The sequence below is a fragment of the Balearica regulorum genome, chromosome Z, assembly GCF_011004875.1.
Source record: "Balearica regulorum gibbericeps isolate bBalReg1 chromosome Z, bBalReg1.pri, whole genome shotgun sequence".
Taxonomy (NCBI): domain Eukaryota; kingdom Metazoa; phylum Chordata; class Aves; order Gruiformes; family Gruidae; genus Balearica; species Balearica regulorum.
In genome coordinates this window covers 7,691,896-7,712,124 of record NC_046220.1, presented here as the reverse complement: position 1 = coordinate 7,712,124, position 20,229 = coordinate 7,691,896, and the positions used below count along the sequence as shown (strand labels likewise).

Here is a 20,229-nt window from a genome sequence, read left to right as displayed (position 1 = left end):
GTGGATAGGAGTAGAACCACGTAATATATTGCCATATATAAATAAACATCTTGGAGGGGATGATGAGAAAAAGGTAGAATGGACAATTTATACCCAACAGCAAATGCCATTTAATTATTTTAAACTGAGCATGGTGTCTACCATCTGCCCCTCTGAGCCTCACCTCCTCAGTCCTACAGAGACATCTCTGGAGTATTTGCTGGAAACACCACATTTTATGTTCTCAAAGAAATCTGGATGAATGATTTGCCCAAAGAAGGTTTTAGTCCAGTGACCTAAACAGAATTACTGTTCAGACAGACTATTGTTTTCAATATGCAGAAACAGCTCTGCTGAAGCAACAAGACAGCTTTTCATCTTTAGTCTGAAACTTTGTCAGGAAAAGGGAGAAGAACTGATGATAGTAGGATCTGTGAAATTATGCTTGGTTAAATAGCTTAAAGTTATTCTTAAAGGCAAAAGGTCAATATGAAGTATTTCTAATATTTTTTTCAAAGTAACATTTGTGTAAATTTCATGGAAGGGTAAGAAACTTGAAAATGCTGTCTGTACAAGATATGCCAGCAAGTTCAAAATTTGGAATATTAAAGAACTTCATCAGATCATAGGCCAGGCAATCAAGAACACAGTAACATTAGTAATAAGACAGAGGATTCTGCTGCTTAAAAGATACTTGGAAAAAAAGAGGAACAAAGAGAATTTTGGAGAATTTATACTTCATACTGCAAGTTCCCATTTTAGGATTCTCTGCTCTTTTTAGTTTATTTACTTCTGGGTGTTTTTAAGCAGAATATCAACTACATACATTTTTTTAATACTCTTAAAGAGGAATATTCAGCGAGAAAATAGCTAAAGCAGCAGTCAGAGAATGGAGTAATGAAGCTGACTGAAATACTTCAGACCACAACTCAAACTTCCCCCCAATTCTGAAGTGTTCAGATTCCTGGGAATAAGTGCAGGCAATTTGGCAAGCATGCTCATAAATATATCAACTGACAAGAACCATTTCCACACACACACGGTTAATATATATCGGAGGAAAACACGTAAAGAGGCTCCAAAAGCTAAATATCTCAGGCTAAAAATATCAAGAACTCCCTCAGCTGGAAGTTGTTAGCAGAGCTCTGATAAAAATAAGGAACTAGGATAGCATAAATTCTTTCCCTTCCCTGCAGAAAATAAACTACATTTGGGAGGAAAGTATTCAAAACATAATAAAAGAGGTGACTCACCCCTGTCAACATAGAGTACACACTGGGAGGAGGGTGGGGCGGGAGAATGGGGGATGCAAACCCAACCGCATCCACAACCACAACCGTGAAGTCTTGGTGGGAGGAGAACAGCCGCTCCCCGCACCCTGCACCACTGAAACACACAGTCCCTGCTCCTGGCGTCAATCTGAAATGGTTACCACAGCAGTTTTGCAATACACACTGTACTCCGCCCCTGAAGGATGACCTGTGGTACTCAAAGGTCTTCAGAGAAAGGCAAATGACCAAACCAAGTAAATAGTTGCTCCTGGAATCTTCTGCCCAGGTTAACTCTTCCCCTCAGGTGGGATGCTCCTCTAGAAGGCTGCTAGCACTTGGCAGGAACTGAAAACCTATAGATATTTTAAACTGACCTCTTAGCCAACAAGGTTTCCAGACCCAGGCTGTATTCTTTATTTATTATTTATTTTTCAAACTTAAGGTGACATAGTAAAACAAGCAAACCACAAACTAGATGAGCCAGCTTTGTTTTGGTTTGCAGGTAGACACGTGCATGTCATTCAGCTGTTTCATTACTCTGAGGAGGCAGGGTACTGAAAAGCAAGCAGAATCCACCTATATTTAACAGCCTTCCACTCAGAAGAGTAAAGAAGAAACACAGCAACCATGATGTTTTAGGACAACTAAACCAGCAAATAATCTACAATGGTATCACATTACTTCATTTTGGATGGAAAATTATTAAAACATTGGAGGAACTGCATAAAAGCGTATCACACTATTACCACTCCATAATCACATAACTGAAACACATGCATCACGTTGGGTCATACTACACTAGAGACACTCAAAAGGGTATGGATTTTTTAGAACCATCTCAAGTACCTCCTTCCATGCAGCATCCAAAAGAAGTGTAGGATGCTTCTGTACACTAATTTCTCCCCTTACTTGGAAAAACAGAAATTCAGAAAAGAACGAGAATACCAGTACAGGCTGCTGACCTCCAGCAGACATGGTAGTTGAACATCACTTATATGAATGCCCAAGAGAGAGCTGAAATTTACTTAAGTTTACAAACTGTGTGTCATTAAAAAAAAGATAAAAGATAATTCTGCCACTAGGAAATACTCATAGCCCAGACACTTCAGGCAGTGACATTCTTGGACTCTAAATTACAAACACAGAATATTAAGACGCAGAGCATCTGTGGGCTGGAAAATGACAGTTTACTGAATTTGAAACTTTGAATGTAGAGAAAAAAGAACATTGACCACTATGTAAGGTCACCTCAACATCTTCACTGAAGGAATGTCACAATGTAACTCATGGATTAAATCAAGTCACTGAACATTACAATCTTTTCTACCAATTTAAAAATCTAACTAATTTCTTGCTTTTACACGTTGGATGAAAAAAAACCACACAGAGAGATGCTGGGAAGTTTCCCATGCTAAACTTTGGGTTGAAGGAAGAGGAGATGGGAAGCCTGGTCCAAGGAGCACCTCTGAGTACGCAGGCATATTACAAATTAGCATAGAATACACAGCGTTTTCATCTTATGGTCCTTACAGCCGTAAGGCTGTGGAGCAAACAGGGTTCAAACACAACCTTGATCCTTAAGACAGTTTATATATTATTTCAAAAAGTGGAACATCTAGCCTGTCCTCTTCAAATGTTTGTTTAGCTAAAATATCTGCTGCTCACTGAAGAGCACAAGTCCCCACTCCATTCACCTTACCCAGTCCTCTCCATCCAGTACATTAACCTCATCTTGCCCGAATCATGACTTCTCTACCCATTTGACATACTTCTACCATGCTCAGTACACTACACCATATAACACGTCTTTCACGAACAACCATAATAAAGTTAATTGTCAACAGGCAAACACATAATTTTTTTGCAATGCACGCACTAAGGAATGAGCTAGGAGACAAAACAGAACAGCACCATGTACTTCATCCTGTTTTTCATGTTGCTTTCAGGATTTCCCCAAACCGGGCAATCTGTGAGGTTCTCTCACCAACAGAAGGTGCTGCTCTGGACTCCAGCCATGGTACACTGTGAGGCCAAATCTGTAAGTACTATCATTCAGCAGAACAAATCAATAGAGCCAGGGGGGAGGGGGAAAAAAAGAAAAAAGGAAGAAGAAAGGCAAACAAAACAGGATAAACCTTTGGGTAGCAAAACCTCCAGGTCACCTGGACTGTCAAAAGGGAAGAAAAAAACTATCTTTTTTGGATAAGCTTGTGTCCATTGCCAGGGGCTATCCAGGGAGACACACTGATGGAAGCTTTCTGGAGGAATCCGAAGCTTGTTTTACCAGATAAGCATCAGAGGAGTTGTACATTCCTAGGCAGAAAAAAAAAAATTACATCTATAGCCAGCTTTTTTTGCCTTCAGATTTGCTCTACACAAACACTTTGCTTTAAGAAGTTTGGCTGTTGGGTAGTCCTCTCCTTGCTCCCAAAAAGAAGTGTATTGGTTTTGCATGGCAAGGTTTTGGTAGCGGGGGGGCTACTGGGGTGGTTTCTGTGAGAAGCTGCTAGAAGCTTCCCCTGTGTCTGACAGAGCCAATGCCAGCCGGCTACAAGACGGACCCGCTGCTGGCCAAGGCCGAGCTCATCAGTGACGGTGGTAGTGCCTCTGAGGCAACAGAGATAAGAAGAGGGGAAACAAAACAACCTAGCAGCAGCTTTTACAGCCAGAGAGGAGTGAGAAGATGTGAGAGAACAACTCTGCAGACACCAAGGCCAGTGAAGGAGGAGGGGGAGGAGGTGATCCAGGCGCGGAGCAGAGATTCCCCTGCAGCCTGTGGTGAAGACCATGGTGAGGCAGGCTGTCCTCCTGCAGCCCATGGAGGTCCATGGTGGAGCAGAGGTTCCCCTGCAGCCCATGGAGGACCCCAGGCCGGAGCAGGTGAAGGAGGCTGTGACCCCATGGGAAGCCCACGCTGGAGCAAGCTCCTGGCAGGCCCTGTGGCTCCGTGGAGAGAGGAGCCCACGCTGGAGCAGGTTTGCTGGCAGGACTTGTGACCCCGTGGGGGACCCACGCTGGAGCAGTCTGTTCCTGAAGGACTGCAGCCCGTGGGAGGGCCCCACGCTGGAGCAGTTGGTGAAGAACTGCAGCCCGTGGGAAGGCCTCCCGCTGGAGAAGTTGGTGGAGGACTGTCTCCCGTGGGAGGGCCCCCAGGCTGGAGCAGGGGCCGAGTGTGAGGAGTCCTCCCCCTGAGGAGGAAGGAGCGGCAGAGACAGCGTGTGAGGAACTGACCCCAACCCCCATTGCCCGTCCCCCTGTGCCGCTGGGGGGGAGGAGGGAGAGAAATGGGGAGTGAAGTTGGGCCGGGCAGGAGGGAGGGCTGGGGGGATGGGGTTTAAGCTTTGGCTGTATTTCTCATTAGTCTGATTTGCTCGGTCATAAATGAGATGACTTTTTCTTTAAGTTCAGTCTGTTTTTCCCGTGACGGTAACTGGTGAGTGATCTCTCCCTGCCCTTATCTCGACCCACCAGCCTCTCGTGATATTTTCTCCCCCCTGCCCAGCTGAGGAGGGCAGTGACAGAGGGGCTTTGGGGGCACCTGGCCTCCAGCCTGGGTCAACCCACCAGAAGAAGTAAATCACAGGTGCTGAATGTAAAGTCAGCCTTGGTAGTCACAGTTATTACACAACAGACCATAGGCAGGTCATAGGTAGGAAATAGTAAATTTCATGGTTCCATACCAAGAGACATGACAAGGGTATGAGGGTGACACTGAATAAACTTGAAAATGGATCAAGAGTGCAATTAATCCATTAACACTGAAAAAGCCTCTTCTAATTTTATCCCGTATTTGAATCAAAATGGTTTCGTTTGATTGGTTTTTCTAAGCAACCTGTTTCTGTGATTCAGTACATGCAGGTGATGTCCAGTTGCCAGTTCTAAGGACAAAGAAGGTATCAGCACTGCCTTCCAAGCTTCAATGCATAGATACATCTATGCATACACACACACACAATAGAATATGGAAAATTAGTACATTCAATTTCAGACTGGCAGACTCATCACCGTTCTTCAGTTATGTTAATTTAAATATCCTATTGTACTGGAAAAACAGAAATTCCAAGAAAGTTGTGCCCATGCTGAAAAGAATCTATCACACGACTGGCTTTAAGTTTAGCTGAAATCCATAACTGAATCACAAAGGCAAAAAAATACAAAATTATACCGTTGGTCTCTTTAATCTAGTTTCTTGTTTCCCTTTACAGCCCTACTGGAATGCTTCAAAATAAGGTGCTAGAAAGCCTGAGGCATATATGACATTGTCATAGGTTCAGTTTCCCTTTGTTTTCCTTGATTAGTTTTCCACTTATATCCTGAGTTATTGAGAATTTCCAATGTTTGTGCCGAACAGAAGAGCATGCTCACTTAAATACACAACCCTTCGTAGAAGCAAAACTCTTTAACAAAATACCGTATCAAAGAGCCTCTCTAATTATGTTTTGTCTATTGAATGTATACAGTGTGCAAAGAAAAATTAAACAGAAATTAATACCAAAGCACTTTCATAAGCTTTACGTGTTTCCTCTTGGCTGCATTTTATCATCTCTACTCTTACCTTAGCAAAAAGTCCCTTCTCTTTTGCTTTGCCTACACTTAGCTTTTAACAAACAGTCCTGAATTGTTTCAAAGCTTGTGACCATGCCAGAGGACATCCAGCTACAGGACATAAGTATTTCACACTTTAGTCATGAAAATGAAGATTGCTACACGTGTCCTTCCTTAACTAGTGGGCAACCGTGAACTGACACTATGTGTGCAAAACTGGCTGCTCCAAAAAAGTAGGAAACAAAGATGTTTAAAGCTTTGGGTGATGTCTTGAGTGTTTTACCAGTTCAGGCTACTAAGGATCAAGAAGGTATTAAAGAGGGAGAAACAAGATTAACAACTGTTGTATCGCTGTCAATCTTCCTATAGTCCCTGATACAGCCTGAAGCTTTTGGCTGATGCTCCTTGTCAAAAAGTGTTGGTGTGAGAGCCTGGAGTACAGAACAGGTACACCCACAACCTGTTGTAGGCATGGCTGTACATTTGCAAATGCATTTGTTCGGCTCACAGTCTAAATATTAAAAATCACAGAGTCCTTTTTCAACTTTCTGAAGTATTTTGTAAGAGCTTTAATAGATGGCAGTATGAGTGAAATACTGCTCAATTCAGTCATATCATCTTACAGGGGAAAAATAGTTACGGTTTTATGACAAGAAAACCTCCTCCTGCCTATTATGTTTTGGGGTTCCCCCCTTTCCAAATCAGTAATCCCACATGGAATTGGAGACTAACACCAGGCAATTCCAAACTTTTTTTTCCTCTAGTTTTGAATAATTAACTGCAGACTTACAGGGCTGTTTGGGGAATATTTAGTAAGCTTTCTAAGTCACTTTCTCAATTACTAGAATTAATACAAATATACCTGCATCCAGTATTCCACTCTGATTTTGATTTTAATCATCTATTCAAGATGTTCTGTGAAATCACTCAAAATAATTTTTTCATTCACTCTTCATAGGTTCCTAAACTACAGCTGGACAAATTATTTAAGTCTTGCATCTTCAAAGCATGCAGCTTGCTTTGTGTTTTGCTGCCTTGTAGTCCCTCATTTTATTTCTTAAAATATTTTAAAATAAGTATCAGAATGTTTGCAGTTAAACAGGTCTACAGATACTGGTCTCATAAGAGTAAACATCTTTCTTTTATAAAGAATTAGATAGATAGTAAAATTAAAAGTGACACTGAATTTGAGGAGCTGCAGCAGAAGTCAGAAACACCAATGTGTTGCACTTTTTGGCTCTGCTTGTCAAGCATATTACCATTATTAGAGGCATATTTTCTTATTTCTCGCACTGCTCTTCATCCTCTGATCAGAAGTTCTCCTTTATCTTTTCTAGCTTTGTATTTTTTTACGTACTGTCCTATGTGCAAGCTCTAGGTGTTTATTTGTTGATCATGTACTTTTCCTATTCCAAACCAGAAAAATCAACATTCCTTTATACTATTTTACAACATACATATAAACACACAGGAAAAACAAACAATTCCTCAGGACAGGATATATGCCTTTAAGTTTTGAAAACATCCTCTCCATGTATAATACTCTATAAATATTTTATTAACACTGGCATCATCACAGAAGTCTCTTTGACTTGCAGAAGAGAGAGCATCACCCACCTGCACGGTGGCAGGAGGCACCAGCAGTTCTGCTGCCCATCACCGAAGTCAGCTGGCTGCTGGAACAAGACACCGAGCAGCAGTTTACCAAAGTTTAGGAAGTACTTACAGACGATGCAATAAATTCAGACAACTTTTCACTATATTACTCAAAGGCCTTTGACTTGCAATTCACATTTCAAGGCAGATTAAACAATATACAGGGTATAGGAGAGTTTTAATAATAAACAATTAAAGGAGCTGAACAGTTCAAGAGACTGTCAATGGGAGTCCTAACCTTCACTTTCAGTGCAGTTTCAGATTCAGCAGGGGAGCTTCATTATTCCTGATACACCTGATGAAATGTCATTAACTCATCCACACTCCCAACCACATAAATAGCGACTATTGACTCACCACCACCACCTCAATTCAAAGGATGAGCTAAACAGGAGTAGTCAGAGCCATCCAAGACTGGACCCCGTTCTTTGAGGGTTAGTTGGGAGAGAAGAACAGTAAATAACACTTCAGCAGGGAGAAAGCAAAGGGGAATTGGTTTATCAAATCTTGCTGTTGCAATTACAAGGATCTGACAGAGCACTACAACTTCCGTAGTAGGAGAGTTGGGTGGCATCCTTACTTCCAGCCTCATAAATCACAGAATATTTACAACACAATCATACAGCCTGTCAGCCACATGATCCATTTTGTCCTGAGACTGTCAAGAACAACATATTTATGAAGGAATTATAGTTCCATTTCTGCACTCAAGTATTTTCTTCAGAAAGCACTGCTCTTCCTAGGGAAAGGCCAACATGACAACACAGGTTGTCACTGATCTTGCTGTAATGTTTTTAACCTATATAAAACAGTTTCCAACACTAATGCTGCCACTTTTCTGTAAGCATTAAGTTGATTATCACAGAAAACATAGATAGTATTTTACCTTCCTCTTACTACCTGCAAAAATACTTAATCCCAATAGTAGAACATTATTCTTAACTTTCCAAACCCATTAGAAGAATTTAAAAATGCATCTGCTAGTAACAAGACATTTTCAATATCAGTATGAAAAATATACAGCATGTACAACCATGGGATTTACATATACTGAAAACTTATTACCACTGATAACTTATTACCTCTGTATTTTCAAAACAGTTGTTTCCTTCTAAAAAATTTTAGGGGTTTGCTTTTGTTTTAAGGTGAAATCTCTCCCAAAAGTCAGAGGCATTGCAAATAGAATGGAAGTTAATATAAATCATGGGGCACTGTGTAATCAATACCTTCTTACATTTATTTCTTCTTCATGATTGAAATTCCCTCTTTAAAATACAGTCTTTTATCTAGGAATGGGAGATAGGAAAGAATTAAAATAGCCAAGTTTAAGTAGCAAACCAGCACTTTTATTGGCAATTTAAGCTTGATCAATCTCGTCAAGAGTCGGGGTTAACATCAAGGACTGTACTTCAACTAAAGCCATACAAACTTAGCAACAAGTTTTGGTCCCATCATGGTCAGCTCCCAGTTAAATGAATCTACCTGAACAACTTAATTTCACACCACAACACAAGCACAAAGGCAGACTGTAAAGTCTAACAAGGACGGGATCAAGCAGCCTGTGAATTCAATGCTAGGAGGCACTGAGGAGCTAGACAACCCTCATGATCCACAACCACAGCTGACAAACCATACCTGCCATCAGAAGTGTGACTTCTGACACCCAGATTTTTACAAATTGGTAATTTCCTAATTGGTATTTGCACAGGAAACAAAGTGGGGGAAAAAGCGTGCTCTCAATATACTTAAAAGAAGCAAATCCAACCAGTCGTTGTTCTTTCACAGCTGGGCCCAGCTTAAAACTAAAACCCAAAAACTCCAATACACTTGCCTGAAGAAAGACTGCAAGCACTTTGAAAAGCATACAGAAAATTAAGGGTTAACAAACATTATATTCATTTACATTATGGCTCTTTTCTTGCTAATGAAGCTAGTTTTCCTAAAAACAAGATCTGGATGTCAAAGCTGCATGCAAGTTGGGGTTTGGAGGAACCAAAGGCTCATACATGAAGAGTGTCAGGTCACTCCAAGCACAGGAAATGGAGGTGCAAAGGGAAGAGGAAGGGCTTCAGGGAGTCAGTTGTAAGTAGGCACTTACAGAGTACCACAGTGAGATGTTGTTTGTCAAGTTAGTATACAATAGCCTACATGTCAGGCCATTTTCTGAGAAAAACAAAACCAAAAAAAAAGAGGATCTGAACTTACTTAGCTCTTCAGGTTAAACTCAAACTGACACCACAGTGTAAGGTGAAGGTCTGCCACCGCTCAGAAAGATACAGGTGAGCAGAAATGAGCTGTCCAACTGTCCGAGCACTCATATGATGAGCAGGAGTCAACATTTTGGCCTGTTTACACATATTACATTAGTCTGGTATTGGAGAACACAAAACAAAAAAACCCCAAGAAACAAAAAAATCTTAGCATGACATAGCATGTATAAAATATATATATTTAAAAAAAAAAACCAACAGAAAAAGGAGATTTCATGCAAACATCTACTTGACTATCAAAAAACATACAGAAAACAATTCCAGAAACAAATTTATGAACACCTTCAGAATACAAAGACAAGAAAAAGCCAACATTATCTGTCAAGAAAAGGAAGCTGTCAGCTCAGTTTGGTTTACTTGGAAGGGAGAGTGTACAGTGGGTAAGGAGGAACACATGGATGGCTAACTAAAGATAAGAGAGTTTTGACTCAGCCCATCACATGACATCTACATAAGCAAACAGTCTTCATGAAGCGAAAAAATGGTGTAGTCACATGAAAAAAACAATCAAGAGTCATTATCCGTATGCCCCTACAAATGAAAGAATGTTTCAAGAAAGCTCTTGCTACCCTATGCCAATTCCATTAAAAGACTTTCATTCATGAGTTTTATGTAGAAATACAAAAGTGTATGTGATAAGTTGGGAAAGATTACAAACTCTTTTGGGGACATGAACAAAATAAGTAAAGCTAGTAAGAGAAAATTCAATACAGGCAAATGTAGAGTACTCAGGAGTAAGAAATCAAATACACAAATATGAAATGAGGAATAATTGGCTAGGCAGGAGTATTGCAAAAAGAACCTGGAAGGCATGTGGACTGCAAAATGATTTAAAAAAAAAAACCAAACCCACAACAATATCCAATAAAAAACAGGCAAGTTCCAGGGAGTATTAGCAGCAATCTTTTATATGCAAAACCCAAGTAGTATATACTACCTCAAAAGAGAGGTAATTATTTCATTCTGCTCAGTTCTGTGCTCTGATCTGGACATGCTACTAACAATATGGAGAAAAAACAAAGAGTCCAGAGGCAAGAATCATAGAAAGTTTGAAGGGGAAAAAATGACTCACCACAAAAATTTTCAGTTCATTTTTATATTTATTTTTTATATTTAATGCAGCAGGAAGAAAAAAAAATCTAGAACACTATGGTCTTGACTACTGCCATCTTTTAATTTCTTAGAAAAGAACATTTTATGTTCTCACCTGTTACCTTCCTGAGACTGGAAGAGAAAAATATCCTTAAACCCTCTGAATGAACACGTTGCTATCTGAGGAAGATCTTCTCTTAGTAGTTGAAACAATACTGACCACTACCTAAACAATCTGAACTTAGGCGTCTGTGGCTCAGCTGAGCAGACACCAGAAAAGAAAATTCGGCTTCAAGTCAACCTGGACTAGCACTCCTTCCTGGCCCGTTTGTACGCCAACAAAGCAGGAACCGAGTGGCCCTAATCCCAAGCAACACCGCTGGGAAGCCTTGAAGTTGTAGGTTGTAGCTACCGAATAGCCATGGAGAAGAACCATCATCTAGCTGTGTTCTTGCTGATGCCCAAAGAAGTTTTTGCAGAAAACTCTTAGAAGCAATGGTTTTGAGCAGCTGCCAATTACCTGCAGTGGCCGAGTACTACACTGTGCTGTGCAGGACCGTGCTCTTTTCTACACTCTGAGGGTTCATGGAGCAGCCTCTCCGAAGTGAGAAGGGTCTCTCTGAAGTGGCTCTTTCAAAGTACAATGCCACCCTGAATCATACAATCCTGTATTTGCAATCTCCCACCCTAAGGAAAGCAGGCTTGCGAGGTCATGCTGTAAGTACACAACTGGATAACTTTTGAGTTCATTTTCTAATTTCAAGTGTATCTGAAAGAGATGTCAGTCTCCAAAAATATTACATTTCTACAAGTTGCTGCAGCTGTGTGCTTTCACGGAAACACCGCAGCATGACCTCAAGAAGATAGATGTCCAGGAAATCAGGCTTCACCCGTTCTGTCACTCATGGGACTACTCGTTTCCATCCTGCCCTGGACTGAATCACAGTCCATTTGAGGCAGAAGCAGCATGCTGTACCAGAAAAGGCGGCAGACTGTGGGGAGGAGGGGACTGTGCTGCAAATGGGTCCTTCTGAGACCACCTGAAATGGTCCTCCATCTCTGGGTGTGCAACAGGATGGCTCCGAGTCTCAAGCCACTCATCTGAAACAAATTTTGAGCGGGGGATGAATCATTTTCTGTTCCTCATCTTCCGGATGCCCAAGGTGATAAAATGGCATCTTGTCCTTAGAATTAGTGGCAAAAGAGATGGTGGAAGTTGTACATATGCACCAGTGGTTTATGTGATGCTCAAAACAAAAAAAAAAATCAGGGCTACACAGCTCAAATTTGGCACCCAATAATGAGTATTTTTTGCCTTTAACCTTTCTGCATCTTTCTAAAACTGGCAGACAGGCAGGAGTGGCTTGATGCATACTTTTAGAGGTCTGTGAAACTCAGACACCGTGGTGCTGGGCACCAAAGAAACAATATATTCTTCCTCTAGGAACAGCTGTATTATGAAACAGCAAGTCAGCCATGAGGCACATACCGCATGACAGCAAAATAGCAAATTATCAAATAGCTACTCATTATGAAAACAATGCTCTATTCTGCGCAATAAAAACCCAGAGTTTTTCCAGAAGAAAAAAAAAAAAAAAATCAGTGAACACGCAAACGAGGACAAAGTAAGAACAACGCTTAGTATATATCCATATTTTCCAAGTTAAGAGAATGTTACTGAGAATGCAAGTACAACACCCAGACATTGCACTCAGACACACTATTCCAGCTGCTTTTGAATGGCAAGTCCTACCCTTCCCTCCCAAAGCTCTGACATCTAATCCGAGCTGCAGGTTTTAGGACTTCCACAAACCTCTGCCATTTTAGTCAAGTCAGTATTGCATAGGTGTTCCTAGGTTTCATCTTGGAGATCAGACATTTTACCCCTTGGTCTCATAGGTACTTGCTAGCAGCAAAAGAATGGTCATTTTCTACTACCTCCCTTGAAGGAGGGACAGTACGTTCCTCCTCACTTAAAACCCTTCCAGTTCTTGACCTGTCTCCTTGAAGGCATCGCTGTCCTGGCTCTGTGCCCTGCTTTGCACCAGGTCTATTTTCCTTGTCTCAATGCACCAGCTCCCAACGAGATCTCTGGTCCCCTAAGGGAGCAATTCTTTGCCTTGTCTGTCCAGACCGGCCATTTCCACCCCACTTCCTCCATCCTCCTTCAAGAGCCAAGCCCCGTTATCTCTACATCCTGGCATCTCATGGCTGCAGGCTCCAACTGCTCATATTTACGCTCTCCTTCCCATCAGTGCCCAGTCCCATTTTTTTCTCCCCAAGCCACTCCTCTGATCCCAGTATCTGCTGCACTTCCAGCAAAGATGAAATATTCAGCGATTACAGTTAGTAAGCCCTAAGCATATGCAAATTGATCTTTTTGAAAAGGCTTGTATCCTGGCTAAATTCAGATGCTTTGTCATGCAAATTGAAAAAGACACATCCTTGGAATAAAATCCCTGTCTTTTTTCAACTAGATTCCAAGTGTTTTGAAGGACAGAGATACTATTGGTCATCCATGGTAGAAGTTGCAAGAACTTTTAAAACATTGGAAAGCACATTTTTTTCTTTGCCTAATTTTCAAAACGAGCCAAAATGTTTCACCTGAACTTTTACACACACAGAAATTAAATAAATCAGCATAAGGCTTATATATGCCATTATAAATTTTCCACCCAAAGAGTGTAAGATTGACAAAGTTATGAAAATCTTGTTTGGCTGCTTTAATTCTTGTGACATTATCATATGCCTATAATTTAAGCAAAATGAATTATTAATATATACCAGTTGCTGTTAACTACTGCCTCCTCGAGCAAGATTTAATTATCTCTTAGCCAAGCCCAAATCAAGCTCACTGTAGTCCAGGCTGCATCTGCTGTACCCAGTGCGTCTGAGCAGGCTCCAGAAGTCCTTGCTCTCCAGTAGCAAGTTTGCTCCACACAACAGAGCTTACGAAGCTGGAATCAGACAGCTCGTAATGTTCATCATTAAGAAAAACCACAGGAAAAAAAACCAAAACCAAACCTTTCGTGAGCAGACCAATTGTGTAGAGGAAGCAATGCAGAAACTGAAGCGTCTTTTTTTCCTTGGTTCTTGCCAGTTCAATAAAGTATTTGTATGTGCTTAACTATATGGAAACAAATAAATATCCTTGCCATAAGCAATACACTTAAAAGGTGGGTATGTGTTTCAGGACACTGCTATACTGAAGTAAGTCTCTATGGTCCACCGCAGCTGTCGTTCCGACTATCTGTTAAATCTATACCATAAAAGCAGTTATTTTCAGTGGTCTGAATTGCAGCACATACCTTATCTGAAACACCTTCATATGCTGTCCAACACGCATGTGCAGTGTAAAAGAGTACCTGAAGCCCTGTGATCAACAATAAATACTGAGCAATAGTTACTACTCCCAGAATCTTCCCTTCTGCGCTCTTATTAAAAAGTATATTCTTCTAAAATTGCAAAAAGTGTTATATTCATAGTCTCCTAGAGCAGTATACCTGCAACTTTTACAAGTTAGATCTGATGGATGAAATCAGTGTACAAATGTCAAACCTGAATTTCGTAAAAAAGGCTGGATTAAACTGTGAATTTTGTTTTCAAAGGGAAGGAAAAAAAAAAAGAGAGGTGTCAATATATCTTTCACCAGCTGAAACTTGAAAAACTAGCTCACCATTTCCCAGAGATGAACAACAAATTTATCACTGAAGCCAATTAATTTTAATCTGTATCTTATTTTTATGTAGCTTATAAACGTTACAGCAGAAAAAGGTGACCTAACTATGTAAATTAATGCAATGCTGTCTTTCCAAATTTAAAAACAAACCAAAAAAAACCCACCAAAAAAACCCCACCAAACCAACAACCAAAAAACTATCTCTAGAAATCCACAAATCCTCCAAAGCCCTCAGAAATCTCAGTTTTCCTAAACAGCGGCAGAATCAAATGAGGAAAGCATTGGTGAGTTTTTCTCTATTTACAGAGAACCCTACTGGCATCAACAAGAAAATGACAGCAGTTGTGTAAATTTCACTCCCCCTTCCTGCTTGGGAAGAGAGATCTATCAAAGCAGGCACCCACACCACTCATAAAGGAGCCATACATCCCAACAGTCAACCACCCAAAACAGACTTAAGAAGAAAAAACAAAGAAGACATCTTCTTTCTCCTTCAAAGCAGCAGCAAAGTGGAAAAGAAAAACACACATCTTCCTCCACATGATCAACTGGCTAAGATCAAACTTGCAAGACATTTACAACTAGGGTCATACAAAAAAGTGGAGCAAGAATACCATGACAGCAGCAATCAAGTATTCTCACTTTCTTTATGTCTTCTTCTACACCAAGCTGATCTACACCAAGCTGAAAATCAATCAATAAGTGACTCTAATGCTTGCTTCTATGTTGCTATGTTGATCATGCATCCTTTTAGATCGAGGTAAATCACAGTCTGGAGTCACCCAGTTAGCTGTTACACAAAATCTGCGTGTCTGCTGAGCCCCAACAAGGTAAGGGCATCTTGGAAAAAAGACTGCTTTAGAAGAGCTCTGAAAGATCAAGAGAACTGAACACAAAACATGTAATCCCTCCAGAGTCTAGTTTTCCTTATGATATATGTTTCTTTCAACTTTTTCTACATATGTTTTCTAACTTAAAACATTATTTACAGATAGATAGAGAGGCCCATTGGCAAACGCCTGTAGAAGTGGTGTTTGAAAAGCTACATAACATTTGTATAGTCTGGTCCTTCTTTCTCCAAGATTAAAAGTTTACAGCGTTTCACCATTCAATGAGATATCAGCAGGTCCAAACTCCTAATCTGAATTAATCCAATTTTAAAGGATAAGGAAAAAAAAAAAAAAAAAGAAAAAAGATACATTCGCTGTGAAGACATAACAAAAGAGGTTGTTTAGTCTTTTTCCTTCTACAATGCAGATCAGCCTTATTTGGCCCCAGCACAGCACAAGTGGTGGAAAAGCTACTGTTTAATACAACTTTCCCATCTTTTATGTGATAGGGATGGCATGAACCCAAAATTAAGCCACAGCTGTTCCAGCATGGGAAGAAGAGCCACAACACTTGCGATTTTTCTCTCTTCTTCATGCACCACAGAGCGGTACCCCACAGGTATCGCACACCTTCATTTTTAGTGTTTTACCCAGCTGAGCTGTAATGTACCTCTCTGGCGTAAAATTAGGTATTCTTTTTCCCTGAATTCACCTATGCACACTTTACATGTGTTGTTAAGCCAAATAATACAGATAATTTACCCCAAAGGTCAGGCAGAAGGGACAAAGGGAAAGACCATAAAACGAATGCCACCTTTGGAACTGAAAATTTGCCAAGGGCTACTCTAAATGACTTGTAAAACTTGTTCATTTTAATAGAAATTATATAACCTCAAAGGACATAAACATTAAAGACATATAGTGAGATACCACACTGCAAACATATTTGGCACTGGATTGATCTGTAAAATATATCACATCCTTGATTACAAACAACATCTGAAGAACACACATCTTTTCCACACTTGATAAATACTCTTTTCACACCCTAGTCCTCTCACTGGCACACATTCTCATGGGAAAGAAACATGTTCCACATAATTAGGCCGTCCAAACCCAAGGTAGTGCATTTTTTAAAAAAAAAAAAAATTCCTTAATTATTGTAAGTGTATTTCAGAGATTGGTTACTGGCTACACAGTTTAGATACTTAAAACCTGGAGGAGACATGACAAAGTTACATGTTCTGTTATAAAAACTTTCAAATTAAACATAATTATAATCCTGATCTTCTTGATTAAATAAATAGTGAATGTATCAGTCAAACATACACATTTTCTCTGTGGTTTTCAAATTAACACAGTCTCATGCAGAAGTCAGAGCTGTATCTTTGTAGAGCTATTTAATTCAATAGCAACTTTTCTGAGCAGAACAAGAACTCATGCACCACCTTGGGAGAAACATTGCATAGCTGAAAAACAATGTCATAAGAAAGAGAAAAAAATGTAATCACAGCTTTTTGGATGTCAAAAACAAAGCATATGAAAATGGCAATGATATGATCTGCTAAGAGGAAACTTGAAAATATGTAATACAAAAAAAATCTGGAATGCAGACTATATAACGGCATTCCAAATCATAAACCAAGTCTTTCGGCTTTTTTTTTTTTTTTTTTTTTATTTTCATTAAAGGAAAGGACAGTTGCGGGGGCAGGGGGGAGGTAAGAGAGGAAAAGGGTGTTTCTAAATTCCCAGTTGTGTTTATCCGTAAGTAGATGCTACTGAGAAGTTACTAATCTGTCAAGTCCATGATTTAAGAACAATTCATTTCAGTGTTTTGCATAAAATAATCTATACATGAGGAATTGACACTTCCTGCTGTTAGTTATAATGAGTGGGAGGGAAAGTGTATTTAAATCAAACAGCACCATCTAGCAGGCCCCCCATAACTTTACTTAGGAGGGCAGTTGCTACTGGGCAATAGGTCAAGTTTGGCAGTCTTGTCCTGAAAATTATTAAGCATTTTCATACATGAAATATCATGTGCTTTATGACAGCAAGAATCCAGAAGAAAAATCAGCTACAATGAAAGAAGAAGACTGAAAAAAACAGTTTAAAGTTTCAGCCCTAGGACCAGAGCAGTTGTGTGTGGCTTGTAATGGGCAGTTTTTGCAAAGCAGAATTAAAAGAACATGATCTCCATCTGATCCAACAAACAGCAGCCCTATAGATTTGTTTTATCTAGACCCACAGTGTGATCCTATTGTGCCCTTCAGGAACTTACCAAGTATACTAACAAATGCCGGCAGCTATGTGGTACAAGAAAATGGTTTAATTGTATAATTTTGCTATGCCAAATAAACAACGGTTCCACTAACCACTTAAGCACTTATTTTAAAAATTACTCCTGCACTGGGAGTAAGAAGTGCCACTAGTTGATTAGATTTTAGTGCCCAAGTTGTGTCTCCCACTCCATCTCAGCAATTAACATTTCATGTCAGGGCTGCCTCTGTCTTCCTCTACCTTCCCACTGCAAAGTTAGGTGTGAAATTCCCAAACATAACAACACTTTAAATTTCCCCTAGCATCTCCCTCTCCTGTAGCAACAGAGATGCCCAGCCTGCTGCCGTTCCAGGAAGCTTGCATGCCAGTCTCTGGAATTAGGAAGTCTCTAAAATAGTGTAGCAAAAAACCCTAACAAAAATCGACAACAAAAAAACTTTTAGGTGAAGGTTCAAGACAAACTGCCTCAAGAGAAACTCATCAGCCGTGCCCGGAGTATTGACTCTGATGTTAAACGCCATTCTGGAGCAATGCGATTTTTTGCAGCGGATAGGTGCAAACCTGGTTGCTGGCAGGAGGTCCCCACCTCCGGACCCCCTCAGCAGCCTTACCCCGACCTTGCCCAGGCTGAAGCCACCTCCTCCCCCTCACACGGGCTTTTCCTCCCCCTCCACCACCGCCGCCTCCTCCCCGTACTAAACCGGCCGCAGTAACGCCAAGAAGCTGCCACTACGGACAACTTAGGGACGCCGTCCATTCCAAAAACTCGTTCTTCTTCTCAAATCCTCCCCGCCTGCCCTAACCGCAGCGCAGGGCCCGGGGAAGGAGGCATCCCCAGCCCTCCCCAGCCCGCCGGGGCCGCTCGCCGCCCCGCCGCATCCCGCCGGGCAGCTGGGGCCCGGTCCGCGCCGCTTCCCGCGGGCGCCGTCGGTCTCTCCCCGCTCCCGAGAGCCGTGTGTTTACACGGGGAGGGGAGAGAAAAATAATAAAGGAGCCTTCGCGCGGTTCAGCGGGTGATTTTATTCGGGGGGAGGGGGGGGAAGAGCGGGGGGGGGGAGGGAAGAAAAAAAAATAAATTAGTTTTTGCAGAGTGTTTCGGCACCGGCCGGATTCAGGCCGGGGGGGGGGGTGAGGGAGCCCCGCCGCGCGCCGGTACCCCAAAAAAGCCAAAAAGGGGGGGTGTGCCCATCCCGACAGCACCTTTGTTTGGCGGGGCGGGAGCCGGAGCGCGGCGCCTGCCCCGCCGTGCGCCCCGGAGAACAATGCGCCGCGGGGCCGGGGCCGCCGGGTGCGCGGTCCCGGGGAAAAGTTGCGAGGCGGCGAGTTGGGAATCGGCGGGAGGCGGCCCCCGCCGGCCCCCCCTTCCCCGTGTGCCCCTGTGCCCGTCCCCGGGCCGGGGCTCTTTGTTACCCAAGTTGTCCCGGCACCGAGCCCCGCCGAGCCCCGCGGAGGGCTCCGGGGACGGGGAAGGGGGGAGCCCGGCGCCGCTCGGCCGCCCGCTCCGCGGAGGAGCGGCCGCGGAAGGCAGGGGGGCGCCCGCTGCGGCCCCCTCGCCCGGCTACCGCCGTCCCGCCGCGGGGACCCCCCTCTCCGCAGCCCCTCCCGCCCGACCGGCGCGGCCTCGGCCGCCTGCCCCCTCACGCCGGCCCGGGCGGCGCCGGGCCCCCTCGGTCCGTCCGTCCGTCTGTCCGTCCGTCCTCCCGCCGCGCCCGCCCTGCACCGCAACGCACCGCCCGCCGGCAGGAAAGTTACTTTGCGGGCAGGGTCGGCGCCCGCGTAAGGTGCGGTCCGTCCGCGCAACCCGGCGGGCTGTACTCACTTCTCCCTGGCCTGGCTGTCGGACGGGACGCTGCTGTTGCTCTTGCCTTTGCCGTACATGCCTGCAGAGAGCTCCGACTGTCACGCACCTGTCAACCCATCACAGCCTCCCCGGGAACAGCCCCGTCACCATGGAGACGCCGCCACACACACATCCCATTGGTCGGGCGGGCGGGCGGGCACGCCCCTCGCGCCGTGATCGACAGGCGGAGACCCGGACGGGCTGCTCCCTCCTCCCCCCCCGCCCCCTCGGCTCCTCCTCCCCCCCCGCTCGCGCTCTCCCTTCCGCGGCGCAAGGGGGAATTAGAAACGGTTCTAGAAGGATTTTAAACAACCGGCTGTTCCGAGCGCGCGCCACCCGCCCGCCGCCGCTGCCGGCGAGGGAGAGCTCAGCGGCGAGCGGCAAACTGCGGACCGGAGTCGCTCGGCAGCCGGCGCCGCCAGCCAGCCCGCGGCCTCCCCGCCGCCCGCCCGCCCTCCATCCCTCTCTCCCTCCATCCCTCCCTCATCGGCCCCTTCGCTTCCCCCCCCCCCCCCCCCAGTCGGCCGCGCCGCGCTCTGCCACCCCCACGTCCCCTCCGCGGGCCGGGGGCTCAGCCGGTGCGCTGTCGCCCCCGCCACCCCCCTCCCCCCCAACCACCACCCCGGGGGAGGCCGGGCGGCGGCCGCCCCCTCTCCCTCCCTTCCCGCAGCCCCCTCCTCGGGCGCCCCCAGCCCCAGGTCCCCTCAGGGTCCGCGCCCTGCTCCCCCCTTGTGCCTCCTCAGGGTCCCCGGGGTCGCCTCCCCCCGAGCCCGCAGAGCCTCCCGCC

General features: G+C 43.6%; 1 protein-coding gene across 6 annotated transcripts in view; it reads right to left on the bottom strand.

Annotated features, from left to right (window-relative positions):
- SSBP2 (single stranded DNA binding protein 2) overlaps nucleotides 1-19,563 on the bottom strand; it is a 201,512-nt gene extending 181,949 nt beyond the window's left edge. For all 6 annotated transcript variants that reach the window (XM_075740801.1, XM_075740802.1, XM_075740804.1 and 3 more), the window contains exon 1: nucleotides 19,422-19,563. In XM_075740801.1, coding sequence (XP_075596916.1) covers nucleotides 19,422-19,480 — 59 coding nt within the window. In that variant the 5' untranslated portion in view covers nucleotides 19,481-19,563. The remainder of the gene's footprint in view (nucleotides 1-19,421) is intronic.
- Between the last annotated feature and the right edge of the window lie 666 nt (nucleotides 19,564-20,229).